The 13,062-nt window shown below is 38.8% G+C and overlaps 2 protein-coding genes across 2 annotated transcripts; both read right to left on the reverse strand.

Moving 5' to 3' along the window:
• Positions 1 to 810: 810 nt before the first annotated feature.
• Positions 811 to 3,583, reverse strand: LOC147909002 (uncharacterized). The gene has a single exon (XM_087407633.1). The coding sequence runs from the start codon at positions 3,581 to 3,583 to the stop codon at positions 956 to 958; it is 2,628 nt and encodes an 875-aa protein (XP_087263759.1). The 3' UTR covers positions 811 to 955.
• On the reverse strand, positions 3,338 to 7,152 carry LOC147909003 (uncharacterized). The gene has a single exon (XM_087407635.1). The coding sequence runs from the start codon at positions 4,743 to 4,745 to the stop codon at positions 3,630 to 3,632; it is 1,116 nt and encodes a 371-aa protein (XP_087263761.1). The 5' UTR covers positions 4,746 to 7,152; the 3' UTR covers positions 3,338 to 3,629.
• Positions 7,153 to 13,062: the final 5,910 nt, after the last annotated feature.

The raw sequence follows: 13,062 nt of genomic DNA on the forward strand, positions 1-13,062 counted from the left end.
AATCATTATTCCACGTATTCGACGTTGAAAGCGTCAGTAGTCGAGCGGTTCAATCGCACGCTTAAGAACGATATGTGGAAGATGTTTACGCTCAACGGTAATTATAAGTGGGTCGACGAGCTGCCGCGTCTCCTGTCAGATTACAACGCGCGCAAGCATCGCACCATCGGCATGCGACCCGCCGAAGTAACTCCCGCGATCGCCGAAAGGCTCTTGGACACGGTGTACAGCGCGATAAAGATCGCGGGTCCTGCAAAATTCAAAATAGGCGATTCGGTACGCGTGAGCAAGTACAAAACGATTTTTGAGAAGGGTTACACGTCAAATTGGACCACCGAAGTGTTTACGATCGTTAAGGTGCAGCGTACCAATCCTGTAACCTATTTACTCGAGGATTATTGTGGAAAATCCGTCGCTGGAGCGTTCTACGAGTATGAGTTGCATCGCGCTACTCATCCAGACGTGTATCTCGTGGAGAAAGTACTGCGCAGGAAGGGAGACAAGGTGTACGTCAAGTGGCTGGGATTCGATGAATCACACAATTCATGGATACACAAAAATAATGTTATTTGATAAAAATTTTGATTCATGTATTTTATTTCTACATATAAAAAATATCAATATAAGTATATAAACTAAGTATATTTTTTATTACTTCCCATTCATCTTCGTTTTTGCAGTATACAGATATAAAATACGTATATAAATGTATGATACATGAAAATGAAAATAATAGTAATACATAATAAATGATACTACATAAATCGTAATAGTAATACTTATATAAATGTAAAAAAAAAAAAATGCATTACGTGTAAATTATAATGATAATAGTAACATGTACACTGTATGAAAACGTAGAAAAAAACATAATAGTGATATAAATGTTGATACACACACACACACACACACACACACACACACACACACACACACACACACACACACACACATATTACAAAGGTATCCGCCAATGCCCCCACGGTAACGTCTCCGTCGAGTCTGGTACGATGTATCGTTTGTCATCGTATGGACTCAGAGCGATTTTCGATTCGGATATCGTGTACACATCGTGCAGTTTAGATCGTATACACGATTGACGACGAGTCATTTCAATCTCTTCATTCAAACACCGCGTGTAATCGTCGAACGTTATCGTTCGCGCTATGATGTTACCCTTTACGCCTTTCGCTTTTTTAGTTTCTCTCTTGCCATCCACCCTCACCGCGTACATCTTCGCTCTGAGACCAACGAATTCGGTCATTATCACACCGTTATTTTCGTCTTTCATCAGACCAGGTACTTTTTTGTTCGCGAGAGGCATACCGTACGCGTTGTCCATCGGATAATCACTCGTGTCGAATCTAGCGATATCACGTTTCATAGTCTCGTAAACGTTCTCGCACTCGATGTTGTATACAAGACTGTCCGTGTCGGTGTACATAATTTTACATTTGTCACGAAATAGTGGTAACATATACTCGTGATGAAATTCGTACAAGCAGACTTTCGATATGTCGAGTATACACATACCCACGTAAATCGGCTTGTTGAACTTCACCTCGAGTTTGCGCAGTTCGACGGCGATTAAATTTTCCGCAAAGATGCTACGGCTGTGGAAATTTGGTTTTGCGATCATTGTCTCCGCACCGTACCGTCCGTCCCATTTTGTTAATAATTTTACGTCAACGTGATTGCGCACATTCTCCATAGTTTTACCGAATACCGCGTTGTTCATTAATTTATATAAATTTTTCTCGAAATCATTTTTTGCGCGAATTCTGAAATTTGTATTGAGTTCAATATAATCGCGAAGCCATGGAGATTGCGCGAATTGTAGTACTCGATGAATCTTTGTTACGCGAAGACCGTGACGAGTACATTGCTGTAGGTTGCGGTAGTGGATGACGTAACGCTGTTTATCGTACAGCGTCGCTAAAAGTTTAGCCTCGCGCTTGCCGGGCGGCTTATCGCGCGTCGGACAAAACGGCAGGTCAGTGTGCAGATTGTGTAGATGTTGTGGATACTCGAGATCGACTTCGAGAATGTAACCGATGGATGAATCCAGAACAATCGCACTCACGTCAAAATTCGCAGCGTCTTCGACCCATCGAAATTCGGCGTATGGCAATGGTTGACACATCGCCCATCCGTATAAATTGTTAACATCGTAGTACATCAAGTACGACGATGGTTTCGATGAGTCGTACGAACGCATGTACTTGTTATTAGCCTGTGCGTATCTACTGGAACATTGACTGAGACCACCGCGTATACCGCGCTCAATGAACATTACCATATCGATGTCGGTGAGTAACTCGAATCTTATACGCGTATGTTTTAGCATCGCATCCCACGTGAAACCAGGCAATGTATAGTAATGCGCAGGATCGAGACCGTAACTCGCGACACAACTTTCGCGGAAATTTTCGAAAATGTCGGCCAATAACAAGACATCAGTTTTCAAGTACAGATCACTGTACTCACCGAGCGTTTGAATGGAGAATCGCTTCCAGACGTTCGCGGCGTGAGCGTAATCGCTCTCGGATACTGTATCGCCTGTCAACGAACTGAAAAATAATTCGCGCGGTGGTAAGCGCGTGTCCTGCAATTTTTCGACGCGATCAATGTACTCGTACGGAAAGACACCTTTTCGTGTGAGTAATTCAAATTCTTCATCTGATAATGTTGGAAATTCGGAACGTACAATTTTTAATTTGTCTCTGCTTAAAAACGATGTCAATTTATCGAGGCTTGCGTTTAGAAATTTTAAAGAATCGATAAATCGTAATTTTATGCAATTTTTCTGAAAATTCTTTTCATTTGTGTCTTTGGTGCTATCAACATTTTTAGTGAATGAAATATATTTTTCTTTAGTTATCGGTAATAAACTTACATGTCCTTCGAACGCGGTAGCAATTTCTTTAATTATAAAATGCGCGTCGTAGCCTGATAAATTGTGAAAAACGATCGGAATATAAAATGATTTTTTATAATTTAAATTACAATTTGCATGCGCTGGACCACGGAATCTACCGGTGAGATGGCAATGATCGCGGACCCGCGTATCGTCCGGCGCGAACGGTTTCTCGCAAATATGGCAACGCGTCGTGCTACAGTACGCTTCCAATTGTTCTTTCGACAACGTTTCCATGGGTACGTTGGTGGATACTATATTTTTAACTTGATGCGCCAAATCATTGAGTTGTCGCGCGAACCACGTTATGCAATCTTCATCGCGATGGAACCGATACAATGATAACGCGTCGTTGTATGAACATCGCACGTAGTATCCTATACTAAATACCTCGTGCTGTTGATGCGTGTACGACGACGACGATGCATTTTCCCTTTCAAGTTCCATCTTCCGTAGAACGCACTCCAAATCAGCGTAGACGATGAATGGGGCGCTCTGCTTATTGCAGTGGTTCCCAAATTCGAGCCACTTGTCGTCCACGCTCGGCAGTTTGATAGCGAAGTCGTTCATCTTTTCGCAGTCCATTACGTGCGACTGCAATTTTTCGTTGGTATTGAAGTAGTGCATGCATCTGAAAAAAGAAAAAAAAATTATAACTATTACCATTATTTTATTAATGAGACGGAAAATTATAATAATTTTTCATGTATATTTACCGATCGCAGAAAAATTTCTTGTTCTTTTTTCTACTAATCTGCGAACTCACGAGACGGGATAAGTTTTTTATCCATGCAAAATGCCCAATACCATCGTTGCGTGGATCTTGCACGTACAGCATGTTGACGTGTTTCTCCTTCTTTTCATTGGTGAGTCGCAAAGGAAGGACCTGTTTATTCTCGATGCCGTACACGTTGATCGACACCGCGTTCAACCGTTCGAATTTATAAATATCCTTTAAAGTGATTGGAAACTCAATGTTTGCGAGATTTAGTACTGTTGTATAATGTGGATATGACGATTCCCGATTTACATATGTTTCTGCAGGGTACAGAGCGGCGACCACCGACCACGCGAAACATGCATTGTCTGCCGAATGAACACTGATCACCGCCCGTTTCGTCACTATTTCTCGTGGCACTTCGATGTGACATCCCGCGTGCATTGGATTATGTTTATTTACATTCACTATTAAATTAAGGATTCGCGACAATGCCCACCCGCTGTCACGTTCCTGGAATTCTTCGAGCGATGCTAGGATAGGCTCAACGACGTGTCGCTCGTACCACTCGTGCATATCGGTGCAACGATATATTTCGCTGTTCTTTGTAATTATGCTCTTATTGGCACGTTTATCCTTCGTCGCAAACTCGCCATTGAACGCAGTATTCACTTTTGCGCTACCGTGTCTTTCTACTGCGTCTCGCACACGCTCGAACACTATTTCCTTCGCGTCTTCCAAAAACCGTCGCGGCTCAATGTGATTAGAGTTTATCACAGCACCTGTCGATACACGGTTTTCAAACGCGGCGTCGATCTCTCGCCAGATGAGAGATCTTTCGTCGCGATTCGCGTACTCGCCACTCGCGTAGTCGCCACCAATGTGCATGAAACGTTGCTCCAATTGCACTTTTGCACTCGCGAGTCGTGCGATCCTCGCCACCATGGATTGTCTGTGTCCAACGGCGAGACGTGGACGCTTGGCACGACAAAGTTCTTCAAGCTGCTCGATGCACTCGTCACATCGTTGCAGCCACGCGAAATATTCCACCAGAGTAGCGACCCGGCCGCACTGTTCCAACAATTCGCGTACTCGCTCGTGATTTTCCATGTCTTTTTTTTTTTTTTACAGTCTTTAGATCACACTCTTCTACGGAGCACTTGCATGTGATTCATTCACAATACTATTCGCAATAGTTTTTTTCAATGTGTGCACTGTGGGCACTTATTGCATGGAAATATAAGGTATGTTGGTAGTCTGCAATTTGTGCAAGACTGACCACTTAGCGCGTAAATATGTCCAACATCGTGCTTCCTTATGAGATACAATCTTGCGATATCAGTCTCATTCAAACGTATCATGCATTCTGCACATATACGTAAAGCACCATCCGTCGTTGTATAATAACAATGGATTATACAATGTTTTGTATGGTTGTTCAGTGCACGGATTTCTGATGATGACACAAATCTTTGTATATAATCTGTATCAATCTCGCTCAAATCGCTAGTATAGCCAGCGTCGTCCGATAATGTTTCTTCGTCGGAATCGATCTCTTGATCCATTAGTTCTTCGAAGTTCACTTCTTCGAGTACTTCGAACACTTCGTCTCTGATATGTGCGAACTGTTCCTGATCTGCGTTTCGAATATACTGGACTGCGTTGACTATGTTCACATGATTAACCATATTATGCTTATCAATAACTGAAGCATCAGTAACTGAAGCGACTGATTCCTTGGTCTTCCAGGACACCACTGTGGTACATCGAGCACTTATGCACTTTTATATATTTCATTATGTCCAATGGACTCCGTCCAAAATTTCTCCGTTTCATGAAAATTTCAACAAAGAAAGGAAAAAAAACAATCGTTAGTACAAAGCATGAACATAAAACTCAAACTTTAACGATCACTGATCTGTGAGTGATAATATTCAAGAAACTTGCCATTAGAAAATCTTCCCAATGATATGGGAAACATAAACAAAAACATAGATATCCTCAGAATCGTCAGATCTATGATAAAATTTATGAAAAAGATTACAAATCATGTAGAAAAAATCCTATTTACATAGGATCCACATTTAGATTTTGTATTTACTGAACCGATCGTGTATAAATAAAGACTCATATTTTCACTGTATTATACAAAAGAAACTCGTACTCTATTAATTCTTCCATCCTTTCTTCACTCGTAGCACGCGCGCTCTATCTTTCTCTAACATGCAAGCCTTTCATCGATTGCGAACTATTAGCTTTAGTTTTTAATAAGTACGAAAACCGATGTAATAAGATGTAAATAAAACATTTTTGTTCGCCTTATTTCATGTGTATTGTCTTTTACTTCCCATCCTTTGCCTCGACGCGCCAGGAAAAACCATAAAAATTGAAAAAACTGTATCATACAAAAGAAACTCATACTCTATTAATTCTTCCATCCTTTCTTCACTCGTAGCACGCGCGCTCTATCTTTCTCTAACATGCAAGCCTTTCATCGATTGCGAACTATTAGCTTTAGTTTTTAATAAGTACGAAAACCGATGTAATAAGATGTAAATAAAACATTTTTGTTCGCCTTATTTCATGTGTATTGTCTTTTACTTCCCATCCTTTGCCTCGACGCGCCAGGAAAAACCATAAAAATTGAAAAACTGTATCATACAAAAGAAACTCGTACTCTATTAATTCTTCCATCCTTTCTTCACTCGTAGCACGCGCGCTCTATCTTTCTCTAACATGCAAGCCTTTCATCGATTGCGAACTATTAGCTTTAGTTTTTAATAAGTACGAAAACCGATGTAATAAGATGTAAATAAAACATTTTTGTTCGCCTTATTTCATGTGTATTGTCTTTTACTTCCCATCCTTTGCCTCGACGCGCCAGGAAAAACCATAAAAATTGAAAAACTGTATCATACAAAAGAAACTCGTACTCTATTAATTCTCCCATCCTTTATTCACTCGTAGCACGCGCGCTCTATCTTTCTCTAACATGCAAGCCTTTCATCGATTGCGAACTATTAGCTTTAGTTTTTAATAAGTACGAAAACCGATGTAATAAGATGTAAATAAAACATTTTTGTTCGCCTTATTTCATGTGTATTGTCTTTTACTTCCCATCCTTTGCCTCGACGCGCCAGGAAAAACCATAAAAATTGAAAAACTGTATCATACAAAAGAAACTCGTACTCTATTAATTCTTCCATCCTTTCTTCACTCGTAGCACGCGCGCTCTATCTTTCTCTAACATGCAAGCCTTTATTATCGATACATTTTTAAAGAAAAGAAAAATATGTCATGGTCAAATTCAAACCTTTATTATCAATGCATTTTTAAAGAAAAACATGGTCTAATTTTGATAACAAAAAAAGGAGCCCTATTGTGTAGGAGCCCTATTGTGTAGGAGATTAGACCTTTCCCCCTCTTTCCCCCGCGTTAGGTATTCCCCGCGCCTACAAGTACTTCCCCGCACCCCGCATTCCCCTCTAGCCCCATGGCTTAGAACCCGCCTAGTATATCTACTGCTGCCCAAACGGCAGCAGCGGCGACTCTCCGCTCAGAGCCAAATCTCTCGCGGTGACGCATCCTAGCGCTTAGGCGACTATCTTATCCGTCGCGGTGAGATCGTTGCACCGAAAATACGCAATGTCGTGTTCTCGGCACGCCGCGTCCATGCTCGCATCACCTTTGGTTAATTGCTTTGTTAGTCGAGTGCCGCAAAACTAGTAATCCGGGATGTAACTCGAAAGGAAGCTCATTTATCGCTCGATTCAACAGACTGCCGCCCGACGCTGATATTCGCTACAGTTTATCTTCGGTGCCGGACCGTCGATGTGCATCCGCTGCCACGGCTGATTGTAGTGCTCATCGTAGCGATGACAGGTTCGAACTCCGGATCCGCCTTCATATGTTCCGGAAGCTTGTCCCACACACGGTCGATATAATTCACCATAAGAATGACCTTCAGTATATAACAACTGCTTGAAGCCTTGAATGTTGAAAAGATGGCACAGCGCGAGATACATTTTATTACTGTGCGACTCGCGGATTTGCACGCCTTTAAATAGGCGGTCGAGAGCGTACAGTAGTGCGAGCATGAAATTCGTGCTGCAATCGCTGACGATACGCGTCTCGAACTGCGATAGGAAATCGCGAATAATGGCAAGCGGCGTACAGTGATTCAGAAAGCATAAATTCTTGGACATTGAATGAAAAAAATCAAGTATATTAATCATTAAGGAGTCAAAATATTTATTTAGTTACGTATATATATATATATACCTATTTCACTTTTTTCAAAATTATATGGCATCTAATTGGAAGAAAAGTTAGTTGGAAACATCTAACTTCAAACATTTTTAAGTTTTTTTTAATTGAATAAAATGTGGAATATTGTTCAACATAAATTTATTACGAATATAGATTGTTTCCTAACAAATGTTATACCATTTTCTTCGTCTCATAGAATACCATACTTTCTTGTAGTACGAATTGAATATAATCACTTTTAGATATCTTACCTTATTTTAACCATGGTTTTAAAAAAAACGCCTAATGCTGAAGAAAATTAAAATTGGAAGATAAAGTACATGTTTTGAATAGAATAAATGCGTCGACATCAACTGCACTTAGGCGTTATCTAGAAAAACGCTTTTAAAGTTGCGACCTTGGCTTATAGATGACGCATGGCGGCGCGGGCGCGTCGTGCGATAGGCGTGAGCCACATTTATCGAAAAAGTCAGATGTCAGTTATTGCAATTTTTATAATTTTGTAAGTGGATGAGTGAGCATGAGTTTTTATTTTTTCCTAGGTTGATGTTGAAAAATTATGAATAAATCATAGGATTATATTACCTCTTTATGTTTGATGCAATATGTATTCTTTACTTTATTTGTACTACTTACAAATTAAGTTTAATTGTAAGCATTTTTTACTTTTTATTTACAAAAACCAAATTGATGTAATTTAAGACGATCTTAAAATAAGAACCAACTATGAATACCAGCAGCCTTAATCTACTTATTTATTTCTTTATAGATCTCATTTTAAAGATAGAGTTTTGTTTTTCACAATGGATTCCATACCTTATTTGGAGTTATTTCTTATGTTACAGGATAATAATACAAGACTGAATCATTATAAAGATCTGTTGAAACGTGTTTTAGTCAAAACAAATTTCAATTTTGCAGAAAATGCTGAAATATATTTGCAAGAGCCATTGCGGAAATTTTGTGTTCAATTATACAAGAAATGGACTACACCTCATCGTATTTACAATAAATTTGTAACAAATAATAAATCGTGGCTAACACACTCGTTTCAGTTACTGAGTAAAACATTAAAGTCAATTTCATCAGAAATGGAATTATGTGAACTCTTGACATCAATATCGACAACTGCTGCACCGCAACGTGTTAAACGATCACATAAAAAATTCTTTTTAGAACTGTGTAATAAGCAAAAAAAAGGTGTGCGGAAACATTACAAAAAGAGAATTCCGCAAATAAGTTGATGTTCGCAGCAAAAATGAAAATGCAAGTTCCTGAAAATCGAGATATTGTTAAAGTCATATTCCTCTTGGAAAATCCAGATCAAGCGTCAAAAATATGAGAATTTTGCGAAGGAAAATATATTGAAAGAAAACCTCTTTATTCTAAGAGGCGTCGGCAATAATGCTAGCACTGAAATTGTCTCAAAATATTGCATTAAGAAACCTATCAATAGAAGACGGGATGAATCGGTATCCTTCATATCATAAAGTTTTGTTGACGAAAAAAGATTGTTATACTCCACAAAAAGATATTACTGTTACGCACAAATTAAATTACAAGCTCTGTTAGATATGACCACTCAGAGATAAGCTTGTAATATTGAAAGGCATGAATTGCAAAATTTAATTTTAATATACTTGTATAAGTGGAGGTTTGACAGAGCAAGTGGTCAAAGTCTATAGGAGAGATCGGAGTCAGTTGAATATAGGGTAAATAGAATAATCGAGGCATACATTAAAAACAAAACACGCGAGACATACGTAAATCTGAGCACGCAATAGTGACTGCCGCTAAGTCTGCTGTAACATCTTGTTGCGAACACATCTATGAAAGAAGTTATGCCACAATTTTAAAAAATCGTACACCTAAGTAAATATTTTTATTTTAAAATTTTTGTTTTACTATTGTATATGATTGTCTGAGCTATTTGATTTCTATTTAAATAAGTGTAGTTTTTACTTAATAAAGTCCAACAGATTTTTTTGTTTATGTGTCTCTGTTATCGTATATTGTTAATGTTTTTAAAAAATGAACGGATGGGGATAGTAGACTAATCACACCATGGAACTATATGACTCATTTAGTGACGACTCTTATAATACTTACTCAAAATTTTATTCCTTTAAAGAGATTTTCCTCAGTGATAAATGTTATAAGTTTAGTTCTCTCATGTTCGAGTTCCAATCTCGAAAACTAGGCTTATTCAACGTGTTTTTGTTCGATGAAATGAATAAATTTTGCAAAAAGAAGTATTGTTTGCCCTGCGAAGCGAATGTTTGTGTTTAAAATATAATATATTTTTATTTAAAAGTTTTATTAATATGTAGCCAAAGATGTAGCTTAAAATACATTAATCTTTATTTTAATAATCTTAGTCGAATTACCCCAGTCCCGGGGCTAGTTGAATCAGATGGAATGCATTCGAAAAATGCATTTTTTTCATATTAGTTATCAGTTTCCCCTTATTATTAAAATATTATTAAGTAGTCAAATATATGTACAATAGTAACAGGGGTAGAATTAATTTTTTCGATAAGTTTCTAAATTTTGTCTGTAAAAATTCGAAACTGAAAAATGAGTTTATTAACTCCGGTCTTTCCTACAAACAAAAATTCACTGAGATATCATAACAACTATAGCAACAGACAGTTCAATTTTTATGTTCTGTTTAGTACCTTTGAGATTAGTTAATGATCAAAGTGTTCTTTGGGAAAAAATGCACAACCTTCATCGACGAAATATTGCCGATCAATTAAATTTCAATGTATTTCTGAAAATACCGCAATAATTAAGGCAGATATGATTGAATTCAGACAGAGATAACAAATTTAACTCCAATTCACATTGGCGAAAATATAAAAGTAAGCTATCAATTATTATTAACAATGGTTGATAATAAAATTTGCTCCACCTTAACAGAATCTTCTATGAAATGCTACATATGCGGTGCTATTCCTAAAGAGATGAATAACTTGCATCTCATTTCTAAAAAACTTTTGGAAACAAAACACTATAAGTTTGGCATGTCCTCTCTGCATGGATTAGGTGTATGGAGTTTTTGTTGAATATGGAGATGATCTTGATCTCTTGCGGATCAAGAAACATAGGGTTCTGAAGACCAATAGAATCGAAGAGGATATCGCGTTAGACAGACATTTTAAACCTCTTACCGAGTCGCTGCGATTTTTCATCGACAGCTCCGACGTACGCGCGACAAAAAGAGAGTCGCGCGACGATGATGTAGCGTCTGCCACTAAACGTTAGAGGAAGGACGAGGAAGAACAAGAGGAGGGAAAAGAAGCGAGCGAGACATTCGAGCATTCCATGGCTCTGCATAAGTTCAATGATTGATCGTGTACAACCGATAATCGTACCGATGATTTTGGCACGCGAATTGTTGGAGAACGTTTTCGAAATGATGGAAAACTCGTTAGCGACGAAGGTTCAAAATCAGCTGCAAACATCGGAAAGTCGAGAGGCGTTGCGACCGGTTTGAGTCCGCTGGGTCAAAAGTACGAGGTTGTCTTAAGGGGAACGCAAGATAAAAAGAGCGCTATAGATCACATGTATGATGTTTACAACTAATGTTCGGATGGACTAATGTTCGACTATAAATGTTTCGAGATAGATGACTCGAACAACATAATTATCGACGATGTACTATACACTCGGCCTTTACGAATTGATTTTCAAGAAAATTCCAACGATGCCCTCTACACGGATAACGATATGCATAAGTATAAAGCATGCTGTTGATGACGAACGAGCACAAACACAAGTACCATTCGTAGGATTGATTATTGAGTAATAAGGGATACAAGTACAAACACGTAATCGCGCCATGGATGTCGATCACACCCAAGAAACAAAAGAAAAAAATATGGAAAGGGATTACTTCGCGCAATGACGCTGAACGACAACGCGATTGATTACGTACATTGGGATAATTCCAGCGAGCTGGTGGATCGTCCACGATTGCTCGACACTCCGCACTGAACAGACAACAGCGCTCACGACAACGAGATGCTGCCGATCATTGATGAACTTCGCGAAGCCGGTTTTATTATTAATTGTGTATCGATGAAACGAGTCAGTCGAGTGACACCAGCGAGAAAAAATATATTATTTTCTTATGTCCTATGTATTACACGTCGAATCATAAAAAAAAAGTCTGACGAAAAGAGAAAAGTTAGTTCCGAAAGACATCGATTCGTTGAGGAATAGTACGCTCTTGCGAGAAGAAGTTTTCCGCAAAGTCGTGTCAAATTCTGGGTATACCACATCCTGTGGCAAGCTGATATCGTTGAGATGCATACTCGAGCTTCAACAAAGGCCATCACATATTCACCGTCATTGATATGTTGAGCAAATACGCGTGGGTCGTACTACTCAAGAGCAAGGGCGGAAATGAGATGGCTAGCGCTATCACTCAGATCGTTCGAGAGAGTAGAAGATGTCCGATAAATTTACAAACTGATATGGGGAAGGAGTTTTACAACGCTGATGAGCAAAAAAACTTGAAAAAACACGACGTAAATCACTATTCCACGTATTCGCGTCAGCGATTTAATCGCACGCTCAAGAACGACATGTGGAAATTGTTTACGGTAATTATAAGTGGGTCGACAAATTGCCATGTCTCAGATTACAACAATGCACAAGCATCAGCATGCCGTCGTAACTCTCGCGAAAGACTCTTGAGCACAGTGTACAACGCGATAAAGATCGCGGGTTCGGCAAAATTCAAAGTAGGCGATTTAGTACGCGCGTGAGCCAGTACAAGACTGTTTTTGAGAAGGGTTACACGCCAAATGGAACCACCGAGGTGTCTACGATTAAAGTGCAGCGTATCTATCCCGTAACCTATCTACTCGAGAAATATCGCAGAGAATTCATCACTGGAGAGTTCTATGAGCACGAGTTGTATCGCGCTACTCATCCAGACGTATATCTCATGAAGAAAGTACTATGCAGGAAGAGAAACAAGGTGGATGTCAAAGATTTGAAGAATCGCACAATTCATGGATACACAAAAACAATGTCATTTGATAAAATTTTGATTCATATTTTGTATATTTATAACAAATATATTAATATAAGTATATAAACATATAAAATATATTTTTTATTATTCCTTCCATCTCCGTTTTGGAGT

This window comes from Acromyrmex echinatior, chromosome 7 (genome assembly GCF_024713525.1).
Source record: "Acromyrmex echinatior isolate Ae372 chromosome 7, ASM2471352v2, whole genome shotgun sequence".
Classification (NCBI taxonomy): domain Eukaryota; kingdom Metazoa; phylum Arthropoda; class Insecta; order Hymenoptera; family Formicidae; genus Acromyrmex; species Acromyrmex echinatior.